This window comes from Lissotriton helveticus, chromosome 7 (genome assembly GCF_964261635.1).
Source record: "Lissotriton helveticus chromosome 7, aLisHel1.1, whole genome shotgun sequence".
Classification (NCBI taxonomy): domain Eukaryota; kingdom Metazoa; phylum Chordata; class Amphibia; order Caudata; family Salamandridae; genus Lissotriton; species Lissotriton helveticus.
The window spans coordinates 1,432,413,686-1,432,431,875 of record NC_136068.1 but is presented as its reverse complement, the minus strand read 5'-3'; the positions used below and the strand labels follow the sequence as shown (position 1 = coordinate 1,432,431,875).

Sequence of the window (18,190 nt, the reverse complement as noted above, 5' to 3'; positions counted from 1 at the left end):
GTTGCACTCAACTGGAGTGGGAATAGTAATTTTTACCCCTACGCTATCCAACGCTTTCCCTACTGTTGCACTATTTGGAGTGTGAATAGTAATTTTTACCCCTACGCTATCCAACATTTTCCCTACTTTTGCACTCACTGGAGTGGGAATAGTATTTTTACCCTCCCGCTATTCAACGCTTTCCTTACTGTTGCACTATTTGGAGGGGGAATAGTAATTTTTACCCCTGCGCTATCCAACATTTTCTCTTCTGTTGCACTCAATGGAGTGGGAATAGTATTTTTTACCCCTACGCTATCCAACGTTTTCCCTACAGTTGCACTCACTGGAGTGAGAATAGTAATTTTTACCCCTACGCTATCTAACGCTTTCCCTACTGTTGCACTCTTTGGAGTGGGAATAGTAATTTTTACCGCTACACTATCCAACATTTTCCCTACTGTTGCACTCACTGGAGTGGGAATAGTAATTTTTACACTCTCACTATCCAACAAAATCTCTACTTGTATTTATATTACATTCATTATTTTTATATTTTAAGCTTTTTTACATTATTTTAAGTATGCTTTATTAAATTGTTTTAAATATTTAATTACTTTTATATTATTTGTAATACATTTAAAAAAATCGATATCTTAATTAACTATATTTTAGCATTCTATATTTTGGATTCGATATTTTAGTACTTACCTGTTTGTAGATAGGGATTCTATATTCTGTACTTCAATATTTTTAAGTCAATATTTTGGGCATTCTATATTATGTCCCTCGATATTTAGTCACTGAACCCAAACAGAATTATCACAAACATTTACCTCCAGTAGTTGTGTTATATTCTTTATTCTGTGTATTTCTCATTTAAATGTATTTCCCTTTTATGTACACTGTAATCCTTTGATTATGGCACATGCCTTACAGTTAGGTATGACATCACTCTGATCTGTATTCTTTATTCTACTTGTGAACCTTACTGGAAGAAGTACTGTGCTCCTGAAGATTCAACGGTTTTTCATATAAATCTGGTATCCTGGAACTTAATATTGGCAACGAGGAGAACTGTACCTGCTACTTTTGGGAGCACAGGAGCGGTACAACTATTTTGGGATTCATGATTTTTTTTTAATGAACAATCTTCTTTGTGGATTTCGTGGATTTATCCTTAAGATCTTCAACTTCCTCACCCTCGGAGGGGTATCTACATGCTTTTTGGGAATTTCTGGAGTATTCCCATCGCCTGTTACACATTTTGAAGCATTTTGTGGATTTTCCTGGAAGTTACCTGAATCGTTTTGAAAGCCGCGCTGCTGTGCGCGCGTGTGAGTCCCGAGGCGAACACCCAAAGCGAACATTCTCCTGGAGGCTGCGATGCTGTGAGGCTTCTGACGTCTTTGCAACGTGTGACGTCTACACGCTTCACGTCGCGTCCAGCGTCAGCGTCAGTTTCAGGGTCACGGTCAACGTCAGCGTCAGTCACGTCGGCGGCCATTTTGAATCTCCTTAGCAACCCTGATGCTCACAGGAGCGCCGTGTTTGTTCTTTTCAAAACGATTCCTTCAACGCTGATGCGCACAGCAGTAGCGTTTCTGGTGCACACAGTAGCGATGCTTGTAATCGCTCATTTTCTATTATTTGAAAACACGATGATGTGCTTAGCGGAAGGACTTCTATGCTGAAAATTGCGAGAAATATTTGATTTTATCATTCTTCAAGTTTCGTTTGCCATTAAGCCTGAAATGTTTGCGAGACTACTACTCTCTGTGGGGTATTGTTCTTTTATCTCATAATATCATTTGAAGATATTTTATCTTGTTGTGGTTTATTTCAATTTGAAAGTATTTATATTTTTGGAACTCTCTTTTTGCGAAATTTATTGAATTTTATTGTGTTCTAATTGTTTTTACCACTATGCAATTTGATCCACCTACTAAGTTCTTACAATCAAAAGGAGACCCTCCCATCCCTTGGTCTAGGTGGAAGGAAGAGTTTCTTACCTATTTAAAAGCGATTGATGGAGAAAGGATGGGTAATGAAAGAAAGAAATATATTTTTTTACATTGTCTGGGTTTGGAGGGGCAAGCTATTTTTAGAACTCTCCCTGTTGCTAGCGGTGATTTGGTAACATCCAATGAAGCTCTCATGCGTATTGAAACTCGTTTCAAGCCTTCATCTAGTATTGCTCTTACAGGTATAAGTTTTATACAAGGGCTCAGAGAGACTCAGAAACTTTTGATGATTTTCTAACTGCTCTCAGGAGTCTTGTGATCTCATGCAACTTTGGTAATTTGGTAGACGAAATGATAAGAGACCAAATTATTGTAAACGTGAAGAGTAAAAAGACACAAGAGCAGTTATGGATTTTGGGAAATTCAAATCTGAATGACACTATATCCACAGCAAAAGCCTTTGAACAGTCGGAGAAATGGAGGAAGACTATGGATGATGTCAATGCCAAAGGAGATAATAGTAAAACCATTGATGAAGTGTGTAGTTTAAAGAAGAAATCTACACCACAATACTTTAAAGATTCTAGGAATATTGTCTGCTTTAGATGTGGAAGTACCAACCATGTGGCATCTTTCAAGTTTTGTCCTGCCATTGGGAAAGAATGTGTCAAGTGCGGTAGAATTGGGCATTTTGCTAAAGCTTGTAAGGATGATCGCAAGAGAACTATCGAACCTTAAAGGAGTGTAGGGCCTAAGAGTAGAGATGTTTAAGTTGTGAGAGATTTAAACTCTGCTGATGAGGATTCGTGTGTTGGGATGGTTGTTTCAATTCAAGGTGTGAGTGCAGTTGAGGAGTATCTTCCTTCTCCTAAGTGTCATGTCAAATTTCTGGGTGAAATTTTAATTCTTATGGCTGACTCTGGTTCACCATGGACCATTATAACTGTAGAATATTTTCATGAAAAGTTCAAGGGTACTTTATCTCTGGATGATTTATCTAGCCCTGATATTTTTGCCAAATGTTTTAACGAATCTACCATTGATTTTATTGGTTATATTGCTTCGAATTTGGAATTTAAAGGGAGGTCAGCTCATGTAAAGATGTATGTTGCTAAAAAAGGTATCAATGTTTAGGGTTGGAGAGATCAGTGGAAACTTGGTATCAAACTCAATCCACGAAGTAAAGAACCTGTTATGTTAGTAGAAGAGATGGATTGTTGTTCTAGGACCAATGACAATTCTGTTGTAGTTGAGGAGTTGTTTCCTGATGTTTTTACTGATACGTTAGGGAAACTCAAGGGTTTTTGTCATGAAATTAAACTAAAAACTGGAGTGTCACCTGTCAAACAAAAACTCAGGAATGTACCCATTAATGTGAGAGATGAGTTAGGGAAATTGTTGGATGGAATGTTGAGTGAGGGGGTGATAGAAGAAGTGGAATCGTCTGAGTGGGTTTCGCCCATCGTTTTGGCACGAAAATCGGATAATTCCCTGAGGTTGTGTGTAGACCTTCGTGCTCTAAATGCTAATATTCTAATTGACTGCCATCCTTTACCTAACATTAATGAGGTTGTTAGTACACTGGGAGGGGCCACAATTTTCTCTACATTAGACCTGAGATCGGCCTATCATCAAATAGAGTTGGCTAAGGAATCTCGTCATTTGACTGCCTTCATAACGCCGCAGGGGTTATTTCAGTTTAAAAGAATGCCGTCTGGACAAATATTGTTGCCTCCTTTGTATTACAATGCATGGCCCAGTAGCTTTAAAGTGCTTTTTACGCAATCCTTCATATTTTTTTTCTTTTTACTCTACTGTCAGAATAATAAAGCAGAAACATCATGCGAACATAAACTCAAAGCATTTGCATTAGGGGTAGGCGGAATTGCGTAATCACGTTACGCAAATCTCCGCAAAACGGTAAAAAATCTCCGCGAACAGGCAGAAATTCCGCGAACATGCGGAATTGCTTGTTCACAATGCTTTTTTACTGCTCCCGATCGCTGTTTGCATGCTCGGGGGTAAATATCTCGCGAACACGCATTTTGAGAATGCGAACAAGCAAAAAATGTTGCGAAGTCGTGGAACGCAGAATTTTGGGCAATTTTGCGTTCTCCGCGGAACGCAAAATTACCCAAATTCCGTGAGCGGTACGGAATTTACCACCCAGGCCTAATTTGCATACCCCTCAAAGCATTTGCATACACCTTGAAACATGATCCAGAGGCCCGTAAGCGTGTATGTGCCTGCATGTGTTTTGGGGCGCTAGAAACGTTTGGAACAATAACTGACTAAGCCAATTGATCATCTCACACCTTTAAATGAGACACATACTAACTTTACCAATGCTTGTTGATTTTTATAACTACAACATGCAACAGAACTTGATGAAAATCACGGAAACTGTCACCGCCACTCAAAATGTTTGCAATGCAGATTCCTTTAAGATAGTTATTGCCTTAATTCCATGCACATTTACCTAAGCTAATAAACACCAAACTTCTCCTCAAACCCTTCCTCTTTTCATTTTCTTCTAGAAATAAATTCCATTCAGTGAGACTCAAAGAAGCATTTTGTAACCACATTTTTAAATGTTAGAGAAGGTTGTGTAAATAATTACACTTCTCCTTAGAGTAACAAGCTTTTTTTCTGCTGAGAATCCGTCTCTAGCAGTCACTTATGTCATGTTAAAGATTCCAAGCATAATAATTAACATGCGTAATAATGTAAACACTTACGCTTTACATTTCAATTTTTCTTTTTCCCACTTTTCGATTAACTTTTCAACAACCATCTTTGAAGTGTCATCTTCATTCAGAGGCCACAAATCTTTATCTTCGAGGGGTCTCTTATAACCGAGAATGGCCATTCTGTATGAAAGCAGACACAAGATAACTGATTACAAGGATATTAGAACATCATTCAACAAACATCCAGCAATCTTTTGTTACTTTGCTGTAAGGGAGAGGGAATTGCAACTGAAAGGTCAGTATGTGGTTCTCCTCCACCTCTGTTCACGTACAATTTCTTTATTGACGCAAGATACAGTCAATCCTTGCTTGCAGAGCTCACTTACAAAACACACATGAGCTGATGGGTCATATTAATGGGGCAATGCAGTTATTAATGTCACTAGGCTAATCATGCAGTACGAACTATTGTGCTTTGAAATGTTATAAACATGTGTGTACAGTAAGACACCAGGCATTCCTTTTGTCTCTTTATAAAGATATATTGCATATAAATGTGCAACATGAACCATTGTCTGCTCGGAATACAACTATCTAAATTATTATTAAAGTATTTTGGCTGTCTTTCTTTCTTTGGTGTCAATTCGAATTTAGCAATTCATTGACATGTACAAAAGGTAAAACATATTACATAAAAATAAAAATTCAAGTTCTAAAAATCGGTGGCGAGTAAAAACTAGTCATCAACAAAAATAAAGACTTTATAACAATAATATATTAAAAGTATTACAAATATTCGAGTCAGGGGCGTGGCCAGGGAGGAGACCAGGCATAACATGTCTTCGCTCAGCTTCACCCCAGGAACCTCTCTCTCCCCCCCCCGCCCCCTCCCCCGCCGGCCTGGTGAATCTTTGGCATATATGACCCAGGAGGGGGTCCCTAGGTGCCAGCAACTGACCAAACTTGTGGCTGCCTCACTGGCGGACCTGACTTACCACTCGGCGCCCAAGCCGCAGCGCACCATCCTTGAGTTGGAGGTGGGGACTGAGAGACCCAATTGGACTGGTCTGGTGGGTGCAACAGGTACCTGGCAGCGCCAACAGCGGGTGCACGGGGGATGGCATGACGGCCCCTTGGACTTCTGCCTCACCATAGGCCTATCGCCCAGCAACAGGAGCCATGAGTAAAGTCACGTGCCCCCATGAGGGCGACCGGTGAGGGGCCCCTCGCCTGCGAAGAGATGGGTGGAGGAGATTGAAGGCTTCAGCCTATTCATCATACTTGCTCAACCTTCCCGCTGTTACACCCTGATGCTGTGGTGGCCTAGACAATCCTGGGTCTCGGAAGTGGGAGCTCACATGCTATTTGCCAGACTGAGGCCCCCACCTGATGCTGTGCTGCAAATAGACCTGAGAGGGATGAGTTGGGAGTTCCCTTGCTAAATCCGGTGCTGTGAATGATGGAGCGCTACAACGTCGTGACCATAGGCTACACGCTGGCATGTGGACTCTGGGGTTGGTAGAGATGGTGAAGACCTTAGAAGGGGATTACAGTTGAACCGGCACCATCACCGACCTAGCGCTGTAGTGGGCCCAATACAGGCTGTTTTTCCCTACAGTGCCTGTCCTGCACTCACTGCCCATGGAGAGTACCCTTTATGCTCTGAATTCGGCTTGTTAGGCAACATGCCACCTATAGATACTGCATTCCTATGAGGGCTACTGGGCTGTTCCAGTTTTGTTGCCCAAAGGTGTCCGGTGCTGGTGTGCCTTGCGAAAAAAAAGTCCACTTGCACCACCTCCATCAGGGACATGCTTCAAAAAGCGGAACCCTCTGTCTGCATGGCCATGACTCCTCGACATCATCTATGGATCCGATGGTGAGCCCAGATGTGTAAGCCCCAGTGACTAATTAGGACTTTCAAATGTTATTAGTTGAGTTTTGCAAAGCCATGGTGTCACTTTTTATCAGGATTTCAACAGAGCCATTTCTGACCAGGACCAATCCTTGTGACAAACACACTCCCACCTGGCTACTGTAGAGGCTACGATCAATGGTCCCTCGTTGAACAATATGGATCGAACATCACGTATTGAAATGCTGAACTAAGTCACAAGATGCTTTAAGATAAGTTGAACAACTTGGAAAACCGCTCACTGCGAAATAAGGTGCCATCGGGGGCATAGCTTCTACAGTGAGCAGATCTTGAGGCGCACGTCCAGGCTCTTTTCACCTATCTTCTACATCTGCCTGATGATCAACCAGTGCTCCTCGATTGTACCCATAGAGTGTTCTTCTCATTTCAGCAGCAGAAGAATTTGCCAGAGTCCACTACTTCCATTTGAAAGAACAATTGATGAGGGAGGCCAGACAACAAGAACCTATAGTGTTTCGTGGGTATACAGTTGGCATCTACCAGGACATTCCGCACTCACACTGGCCCAACACAGATAGTCCAAGGATGTGACCCAGCATCTCCGAGCCAATAAGATCCCCTATAGGTGGGGCTTTCAGCTTTACCTCCACTTGGCTTCCAGGAAAAGAGGATTGTAGTTCACATGACAGTGGCGGCATGAGAGGCTTTTAAAATGCCTTCCCTTTCAGACTCAGAGACTCCCCGTGACTCGACCAAACTACTGCTCATGGATTGAGTAGGAAGTTATTATTATTATAACATTTATAAAGCGCCTGACTCACGCCGAATGGGGTATCTCCGCGCTAAGGAGAACTAGCAGTACAACACAGTGAGAGCATACTATTCTAGAAAAGCTGAGTCTTAAGCTTTTTCCTGAATGCCAGATAGTTGGTATTTAGGCAAAGTTCCAGAGGCAATTGATTCCATAGCGTAGGAGCTTTGTAGAGGAATGATTTTCCTCCTAATCTGGTTTGCTTAATTCGGGGGACGACAAGCAGGCCTTTTCCCTCAAAGCGAAGTGTGCGAGATGGAATGTATTTGACTAATTTTCAGCCAGCTATGTAGGGCTCATATGATTGAGGCCTTTGAACACCAGTCAGCACACTTTAAAGTGAATTCTCTTCCGAATAGGAAACCAGTGTAAGTTGTGTAATAAGGGAAGAGATGGAGCGCGACAGGGGGCACTGGTCACCAGGCGTGCTGCAGTGTTCTGCACTACCTGTTAACTTTGTAGGTCAGAATCCTTGGCGGAAATTAACAGGGCGTTGCTATAATCCAAGCGACTAAGAACTAAATCATGGATTAGCGTTTTTCGTGTTCTAATTGGAAGAAAATGGAAAATCTTCCGAAGTAGGCTCAGCGTATAGAAACAGGATCATTTAATAGTTGCTATATAATCCTTCAGGTTGAGATCTCTGTTTACTAAAACCCCTAAATTTTTGACAACTGTCTTTGTTATGGGAGTTAAGCCCAGTTCTTCTGGCCACCATCTGGGAGACCATCTAGCAATAGCATCTTTAAAAAGCATGATTCCCGTTTTTCCTGCGTTTAACTGCAGGAAATTACTCCTCATCCAGGAGGTAATCGTTTTCATGCCTTCTGAGAACACATTCTGGATGTTGGGGGTGTATTTGTTGTATGTGAAAATCAGTTGTGTGTCGTCCGCATAGGAGATTGGGAAAAACCCAATTTTCCTAAGAAGTGCTGCTAAGGGGGCGACATACACATTAAATAAAGACGGGCTAAGACAAGAGCCCTGTGGTACCCCTTTCGTAACATGGTTGATCTTTGATTGAAAAGGGCCTAAAATCACTGTTTGTGTCCTATCTGTTAAGAAATCTTGTATCCAATTCAAGGCAGTGTTCTGGACACCTATGGAGCGCAATCTATCCAATAGGATTTGATGAGATATAGTATCGAATGCGGCAGATAGGTCAAGCAGTACCAGAATTACTGCTTGACCTGGAGGTTGGCGCTTCGAGACAATGCGATCAATTAGGAAGAAGAAGGGTAAACAGAAAAATAAGGCCCAAGGGGTACAAGAATGTGCCTGTTCTCATGATGACACCCCAGCTTGAACTCTCTCGGTGGTGTGTGGTTACCACTCCTGAGGCTACCTGGAGTTGCAGCGCACAGAGGCGTCTGTTTTTGTGGACGTTGATTCACTACATCTAACTGTGACTGTCCATAAGTTACTGGGGGTTTGAGGGGCCTGTGACTTGTCAGGAGCTGGCCACTTATCTCTTGGATGGATGTCCAACAAATACATGTTTTCTTTACCTTAACTTGGACACGTACCATTCCCGTTGCAATTCAAAAGATTGTGGCTACACCACTTACTTGCATATGACCACCCTCCACATTATCACCTTACATTTCCAGGGCTTTAAAACTCCACTTAAGCGTAGGGTGCTGATACATTGGCTGCATCAGCATAAAGTAGAAGTTACCCTCTTACAAGAAACCCACTTGCTCAAAGACAACAGTAGGCGCTTGCATTCCTATTGGTATCTCACCCAATACAGTTCCTTCTAAACTAACAAAGCTAGAGGGGTAGCTGTCCTCCTCTGATGGGGACTACTATCCACCTAGACAGAACCTATAGACACAAAGAGGGCATCTTGGTGGGTATTAGGGGAACTTTAAATGTTTCACTGTCTATGGCCATAATGGTGAGAGAGAGGTATTTTCTTCTGATCGCTACCTGAGGGTCTCCTTCTTCGCAAGAGGAGCTATCCTCCTTGGTGGAGATATTAATGTCACCCTAAACCCTAGTTCCAACCGATCCCATACTTGATATGGGGAACCCCTGCTGCCTCCGTCCCTAACCCATGGCCTACTTGACCTCTCTCAAGTCAATGCTGGGCACCACCTCCACCCAGGCGAACAAGACTACATGTTCTACTCTAGTGTCCATTGTGTGCAATCCTGTATTGATTATTTTTAAATATCCAGATCACTACTCCCTTGTCTATTTGACTCTTTCATAGATGTTAAGGTTCTGTCTGATCACGCCCCAGTGAGACTAGATATCAGTCCCAGTGCTCCTCAACCCTGGGTCATGAACGAATTTGCATTTCATGATCCGACCCTATGTGATTGCATAAAAGATGCAGTCAAACACTTTTTCGCAAAAATGACCCCAGTGAGTCTATGGGGTGCGGCAAAAGCGGTTATTCAGAGGGAAACTTCTATCACACACGGCAGACTTTGAGAGGGTGGCCAAGCACCACAAACAGAAACTTGAGGCCCAGCTCCAACAGGTAGAATCCAGCCATAATAAAGGGGGTTCACATAGGACTTTGCAGGAGCTTCGACGCATCAGGGGGAACTGGAACACTTACTGATGGAGGCAGCCATGAAACTCTTCTATGTTGGTCAAACTTACTATAAGCATAAGGGTTAAAGCTGACTGGCTTTTGGCCCACAAAATTCATATACGCTTCGCCCACAACAACATGCAAGAAATCCGGGATGTAGAGGGTGTAAGTCACACTAATACTCTTGTTATCATGTCGATCTTTCACGATTATTACTCTGTGCTCTATCAAGGCCAAAACCTAGACGAACAAAATGAGGATGACTACCTCAGGGACTATGCACCCCTGACAGGAGGGAAGAGCTGGACCTCTGAAAGGCCACCATTAGCCCGGAAGAGGTCAGTGCTACAATTAGCAACCTCCCCACACAAAGCCCCAGGCCAGAAGGGATTCCGAGTTTGGTATATAAATCTTTCATGCTATTCCTACCCGAAGCTAAGGCCCAAGTATTCAACTTTTTCTTAGCATCAGTCAGATTCAGTGATACCATTTTAGAGTCTCACCTCACTGTACGTTTGAACCCAATAAGCCCCTCACTGCCTGCTCTTCCTACCATCCAATTGCACTTTTGAACTGCAACATGAAAATGTTCATGTCAATTCTAGTAGCCAGGCCCGCCACATTTTGCCAACTCTGATAGCACCCCAACAATCAAACTTTATTGCACAACAGCCAGGCAAATGATAATAATTGTCTGGCCATAGCACTTATGGAAGCAGCCAATCAAACCTGTTGACTGCTGTCTCTTCGCTCCCTGCACGCTAAGAAAGTGACAAACTTAAGGCTTCACTATCATCTACCATCACTCTTACAAGAGGGACCCATCAGGGATGGCCCCTGTCTCCCCTCATTTTCACTCTAACCATGGAGCCTCTAATGGCAAAGACCAAGCGCAACACAGAGCTCTGCATTATGAATATTGGCAACAGAAGGCTTAAGCTGTCTCTCTTCACAGATGACATCTTATGCTTCATCGCAGATGCTGAATCCTCTATTCCCTCATTTGCACGGGTATCAGGCTTTAAGATTATTTTTTCAAAATGTTGGGGCATGAGGGTCACTGATCTCTGTGATTGCCTCGGGGAGCCCGTTCAGAGACAGGGTTTCCAATGGGTAACATCAGCAATAACATACCTTGGGGGCCAACACCCATCACACATAAAAACCCTCTTTGAATGAAACAAGCCACCTCTTCTCAACAGTCTTTTCAAAGAGCTCTATCAATGGGGCAAATTAGAGATTTGATGGCTGGGGTGGCTTAATTGCCTTAAAATGAACTTTATGCCCGCTTGCTTTGTCTTCTCCAGACCCTCCTCCTCACCATTCCCAAACCGATACAGATCCACAATAAAATATTCAGATTTGTCTGGGGAGGCAAATCACCATGAGTAGCTTCAGCTCTCTATTTATTTATTTATTTATTTTTGATATTTATAAAGCGCGGCATATACCCTAGGGCGTCTTGGCGCTGAGAAACCAGTTACTTGTGGTAAAAGACGAGGAGTTGGAGAGGTCATTGATCGAACAGCCAAGTTTTTAAGAGCTTACGGAAGTGAAGGAGGGAGGGGCTCTGCCTGATGTTTAGGGGTAGAGTGTCCAGAGCTTTGGGGCTGCCACCAGGAAGCGTCGATCACCCCAGGATACTGTCTTTGTGCGGGGAATAAACAGTTGGCCGAGTGTGGCTGAACGTAAAATTCTGCTAGGTTTGTACGGTTGCAGCTGCTCTTTCAAAAAGTGAGGTCCTTGATTATTGAGTGCTTTGAACACGATACAGAGGGACTTGAAATGGATTCTGTTTCGAACGGTGAGCCAGTGGTAATCCTTTATGCTTCCAGATATTGATTCATATTTTGTTTTTCCTGACAGCAGACGTGCTGCTGCATTCTGGATAGTTTGCAGTTTGGATATGACTCTAGATTGAGCGTTGAGAAAGAGGCCGTTGCAGTAGTCCAGGGCAGAAAATACTAGGGAGGTGACCAGAGTTTTGATGGCAGAGTCCGGGAGAAAAGGTCGAATTTTCCTGATCATCTTTAGTTTTAGATGTGCTGTGGAAACTGGTTTATTGGCGTTATCCATGAAGTGTAAACCTTCATCGAAAATGATACCAAGGTTCCTAACTTTGGCAGTTGGGATGGGAGGGGTACCAAAGGCCACTGGCCACCAACTTGATGGCCAGGCTGGGAGAAGAGGTCCAAATATGACCACCTCAGTTTTATCTGAGTTTAATTTGAGGCAGTTGGTGGCCATCCATTCTCCTATGTCGATAAGTCCCTTCTTAAATTTTTCGGACACTTGATCTCCATCACCTTTGATTGCCAGTACCAACTGGGTATCATCGGCGTAGGAGGTTAGGCTCATCCCGTGTGCTTTGATGGTTTTAGCAATGTCCGACACATAAATGTTAAAAAGTGTCGGACTAAGGGATGAGCCTTGAGGAACTCCGCAGGGAGATGAAAGTTGTGCCGATTGATATGGGCCTAAAATGACGGCCTGCGTTCTTTTGGCTAAGAAGGAGGCAATTAGATTTTTGGCGGAGTGGCAGATTCCGAATCTCTCGACACGATCAACCAGAATCGTATGGTCGACCGTGTCGAAAGCCGCCGATAAATCCAGCAATACCAGGATGGCTGTTCCCCCCTGATCCCGGATTACCCTGATATCATCGGCGGCCTTGATCAAGGCTGTCTCTGTCCCATGGTATTTCCGGAATCCAAATTGCGTGTCATCCAAGAGATGGTGTTTCTCAATAAATTCAGAAATCTGAATGTTCATGGCTTTTTCAATCACCTTAGCCATGAACGGGAGACTCGCGATGGGCCTGTAATTTTTTAGCTCATTTTTATCGAGGGAAGGTTTTTTTAACAAGGGTTTTAATAGGGTGTTTTTTAAGGGGTCTGGATAAATGCCTGCAAGTAGGGTGGAATTACATACTTGGGTAAGTAGTGGGATGATAGAGTCCATTACCGGCAGAAGCACTGAAAGTGGACAGGGGTCCAGGGCCGATCCTGATTTAATGGTGGACACTATGATTTTGATTTGGTCCATTGTAACTGGTTGAAAGCTGGGGAACGTGTTGACTGGAGATAGAATCCGGGAATTGACTGTCCTGGGGAGTGAGTTAGCCGAGAATGCCTGATAGATTTCATCAACTTTGGTGAAGAAAAAAGAGGCTAGGGAGTCACATGAAGATTGTGACGGGGGGAGTGAGATCCGGGGAATTGCCTCACAATGATTTTGTAATTTGGTACAGTCGTCTACGGGAGTTTTTGGATTTTTGAATTTGGTCAGTGTAGTAATCTTTTTTTGCCTTTGTAATCATGGCTTTATAGAGTGCCAGAGATTCCTATAGGTTGCTTTACTAGCTGTATCATAGGTTTTCCTCCATTGTCTCTCCTTATTCCGGTTCATTTGCTTTTGTGCCCTTAGTTCTTCGTTATACCAGGGGGCAGTGGATTTAGATCTGTTTTTAGATAATTCTTTAGTCGGGGCTGATTGGTTCGTGGCCGAACCCAGCCAGGAGTGAAATTGAAGTAGTGCTGAATTGGGGTCGGCAGATAGTATTGGGCAAGTTTGATCCAGTTTTGACCTTAGAACATCCAGATTGATGTTTTTCCAATCTTTAAAAGGTTTATGATGAATGGGAATGGGTTTGTTACCGCAGGGAGTTTTAATAGTAATAGTGGCAAAAATGGCATGATGGTCAGTCCATGACATAGGTAATATGTTGGTTATTTGTAGGCCTTCTAAATTGGAAAATATGGGATCCAAAATGTGACCGGCTAGGTGAGTGGGGGAAGTGACCCGTTGTTTTAACCCTAGTGTTTCCAGATCGGAAATTAGGGTAAGCGTGTCCGTTAGATGGAGTTGGTCCAAGTGAAAATTCAGGTCACCTAGGACCGTAAATGCACTTTCAGTGGCGACTGATTCCATCATTGTGTTGATACAGTTGAGGAAAGCTGTTTTTGATCCGGGGGGACGATATATCAGTATTCCTTTGAAGTTAAACAAAGGTGATAGTTTGATGGCAAACTGCATGGCTTCACAGGATATAGATGGGATAGGAATCGATCTGACAGGATATGATTCTCTGGATATTATAGCTAATCCACCCCCTCGTTGTCTAAATCTGTCCTGGCGGTATGCTTTGTAACCATCCGGTACTGCTATAGCTAAGTCAGGCTCTGAAGAATCATCGGTCCATGTCTCAGTGACAAACAGAACATCCAGTTTAAAGTCAGTAATGAGGTCTGAAATCTCTTGCCTATGCTTAACAAGTGAGCGCGCGTTGATAAGGGCAATTGTTCTAACAGCTAATTTTCCATTCCTTGCAGATTCCGTATTTACGACAGGTAATCGTAAAGGTATTGTATGGTTGCAATGGGGGCAGTAGGAAGCAGACTGGCTATGTAATCCTGAAGGTTCTATTTTTGTACAGCGAGTGTTGGGCGCTGGCTGAAGTGCCAATAGGTCATGGCTTGTGTATGTCCTGTCGGCATCAGGCGTTGGTCGGGCAGGGGTTGTGGCCCTGGGCCCGGTCCCGGCGCGGACGGGCGCAGACGGGCTTGCCTTAGGCGCGCCTTAGGCGCGCAAACGGCGCTCCCGCTGCGCTCGTCCGCTGCGCTTGCATGGAAAGCACATTTGGGGAGAGGGGGGGGGTGGGCGTGGCTTAGTGGGTGGGCGTGGCCTCGCGCTAGCGATGGCGTCCGTGAATCAAAGCGGGGACAGCGCTAAATCCGCTGTATGTCAAGTGCTTGAAGAGATTTTTAAAAGCAGAGAGATCTCTGTTTAAAACACAAAGTTTTAAAATATGGGTGAGCACAAAGTAAACAATTTAACACAACGAGTCGCACCACCTCCGGCTTCGGCCTCAGAGGTCTTCAGTATCTATGGGAGCGCTAGCAATCAGCGCTATTCATAGGCTGAGGGGGTGGGCGTGGCTTAGTGGGTGGGCGTGGCCTCGCGCTAGCGATGGCGTCCGTGAATCAATGCGGGGACAGCGCTAAATCCGCTGTATGTCAAGTGCTTGAAGAGATTTTTAAATGCAGAGAAGATCTCTGTTTAAAACACAAAGTTTTAAAATATGGGTGAGCACAAAGTAAACAATTTAACACAACGAGTCGCACCACCTCCGGCTTCGGCCTCAGAGGTCTTCAGTTTCTATGGGAGCGCTAGCAATCAGCGCTATTCATAGGCTGAGGGGGTGGGCGTGGCTTAGTGGGTGGGCGTGGCCTCGCGCTAGCGATGGCGTCCGTGAATCAAAGCGGGGACAGCGCTAAATCCGCTGTATGTCAAGTGCTTGAAGAGATTTTTAAAAGCAGAGAGATCTCTGTTTAAAACACAAAGTTTTAAAATATGGGTGAGCACAAAGTAAACAATTTAACACAACGAGTCGCACCACCTCCGGCTTCGGCCTCAGAGGTCTTCAGTATCTAGCTACAGTAACTAGAGGGGGGCCTGGCGTTTCCAGATATCCCTACTTACTTCATAGCGGGACAACTCCGACCCTCACTAGAGTGAAATCATGACCCTGACAACAAACCTGGGATTTAGGTTGAACAGGCTTTTTCCCCAACTCATCTGGACAGCCTCCTCTGAGACTGGTGTTCCTGACCCCCCACCTCTCAAGCTGGCATCTATCCTGCTAGCCTAATGACAGTGGGTTTGAGGGAGGCGACCATTCCCATCTTACCCTTTTCCTCTCACTCCTCTCATGCCCAATCCAGATTTCCCACTCGGTGGGAGTCACCCTGGCTCTTTCTACAGGGACAGTGGTTGATCTCCCAGAATGAGGGATCTTTATGACAATGGTGATTTGAGATCTAATGAGAATTAGTGGGAAAGGTTTGCCTAGACCGAGGCAAGATACATACCAGATAGGTGAGGCACTACACTGGGCCGGGCACCCCTCACCACACCAAGCTTTGCAAAGAGAGGAGACACCCAAAGAATCATTATATCTCTCCAATGTCAGGTGCAAAGGCATTTCACTTCTCTATCCGTACGTCCTCAATCTTACCTTGCCCTCCTCAGAATCAGAGAGTGCTACACCCAAACCAAACTATTTTCCTTTGTGACTTCTTCCCCATGTTACAACAATTCACTATGGTGGCAAATTTCTTTTTTAGTTTTCCTGCATACTATTGGTCACTGCTACGGAGGGACTGTCATGATGGGGCAGGCATTTAAGACATGTTATGCACATAGGGGCGCTGCGAGACTTTCCTTTGTTACTTACTATGTACAATTTTGGGAGGTGGTGTGTGTGAACTGTGTGTCTTATTTTTGGTTCTCAAAATGCTAAATAAAGATAATAAAAACGAACAAATATTTGCAGCAACAATGACCTTCTATCAATGACCGTTCATCTAATCCATTAGCGGACAATAATGAATAATTGGGTACAGCATTTGCTGCAAGCTAACATTGAAGTCTATGCATACCCTATAGACGTCTGGTGTATCAGCAACATTTACATAACAAATGTGACAACTGCAATCACTACAGCCACCCTAGTGTCAGTTTTAAAAATTCTCAGTGAATTCACACAAACAAAGCACCCCAAGAAGAAACACGTTGGTGCGATCCACCAAGTCTCGGCATGGACCTTCAGAAGAATTAGAAATGCTCAGCCAATTCGTCTGCAGAGCAGGCCAGACAGAACTTCGACCTAACAGTTAATGAGTGCCACGAAGATGTATATATGGCAGGGGGAAGAACACCATATCAAACTGCAGAAAAAGGGAACTTAGGGTGGCTATAATCCAAGCGTCCTCTAATTTAAATTCAATTTTGTGCACAAAAAAAGCTTTGGTCCTGCTGGATGTGGAATCAGAGAGTTTGCTTTGTGTGATAACATTTGGCCAATATACCTGTTTAATAACACCTTTAGTGGTGCTTTTAATATCTGGTGGATCATTCCAAGTTTCACAGCCTCAACCTGATGAAGGTCTGTTTGATATGTCCGAACAATGAATTCAGTGTGAATGTTTTAAATCTAAATTCTCACTTAGCGCGTCTCTATAAGGAATTAAAATCTCAGTGGACCCTACCCTAAGCCAATACATTAGGGGTAGCAATTTTGCCAGCTCTGTTAAAGGCTTAATGGCATGGCCCAGTCTGGGTGGCAAAATCAGGGTCCCATGGCACAAGCTAACAATGGCCCTTAAAAAGCTGTTTTCACCCACACCAAGTAGAGAAGAAATGAACAGGCCCAACCATTCGGAGCCATACAGAGTTGCACTCCTAAACTGGGCATTATAGGACTGGATCGCAGGGGAATGGCCCTCTTTTGAAAAACCTCACCATAGCAGATTCTCTATGAATAATTAATGAATGACTCTTTTGGACCTGGGGTCCTCAAGACTCGATGTTTACCAACCTAATCCTCAGGTAATCAAATTCTGTTACTTTCTCTAATTGAGTGCCACCTAGACTAAAGGTGACATCCAATTTCTTTTTTGGTAGAATAAACCATAAACTTGGTATTTTGAGAATTTGTCTCGAGCACATAGGTGTCACAAAAAAGCTGGATCCTATCAATAACTGTCTGTAGGGCAAAGTATGTTTTAGAAAGCAGCAAGGAGCAATCTACAAATCTGAAAACTGGCACCTTTTTACATGCCAAAGATGTGGAGTCATTGACACAGTTCAACAAGAGGTCTACACATTTATTTATAAACAAGAGGAAAAGAGTGGAGGCAAGAACACAGTCTTGGTGAATTCCTTTGGCTACATCAATCTTGTACGTTAGTTCCACATTTGGGCTCCACCTAACGCTAGCATAAGAACCCTCATGCAGGCACATGATCATATTTAACAAATTAGCCAGGAGGATTATATCGGCTAAAACCTCCCACAGTTTTGCCCTTGGAACTAGATTAAATGCCACTCATAAATCAATGATGGAAACATAGAGTGTGCAGCCTAGAACAACCACTGTCTTCTATTTGGCTATAAGAAGGCTGAAGGCCTGGTAGACAGAATTTCGTCTAACTCTTACTTGGAAATGGAAAATTGCATCGTTATTCTTTGTCCAAGATGCAAGTTGGCTTAGAACTTGTTTGCAGAAGATTTTCTGTAAATTGCTGAGCAGATTCATAGGGCAGTTGTTATTTTGGCTATTATGACGCCCTATTTTATCTATTGCCACAATTTGTGCACTATTTCAAGTGACATAGGTTCACCTGCAGCTTGACACTTTAAACAGTAATAATATATGGCACCCAGATTGAGAGCTTGAAGTGGAACCTATCAGAAGGAATCATGTCCAGCCCTAGGTCCTTTCCCACCCTTTGGGAGCGGATTGCTGCTGATGTATCCACA

The 18,190-nt window shown here is 43.6% G+C and overlaps 1 protein-coding gene across 2 annotated transcripts in view; it reads right to left on the bottom strand.

Moving 5' to 3' along the window:
* Positions 1-18,190, bottom strand: part of ABCC3 (ATP binding cassette subfamily C member 3) — a 708,094-nt gene that overhangs the window by 347,667 nt on the left and 342,237 nt on the right. For both annotated transcript variants that reach the window (XM_078654774.1, XM_078654775.1), the window contains exon 7: positions 4,682-4,813. In XM_078654774.1, the coding sequence (XP_078510900.1) occupies positions 4,682-4,813 (132 nt within the window). The remainder of the gene's footprint in view (positions 1-4,681; positions 4,814-18,190) is intronic.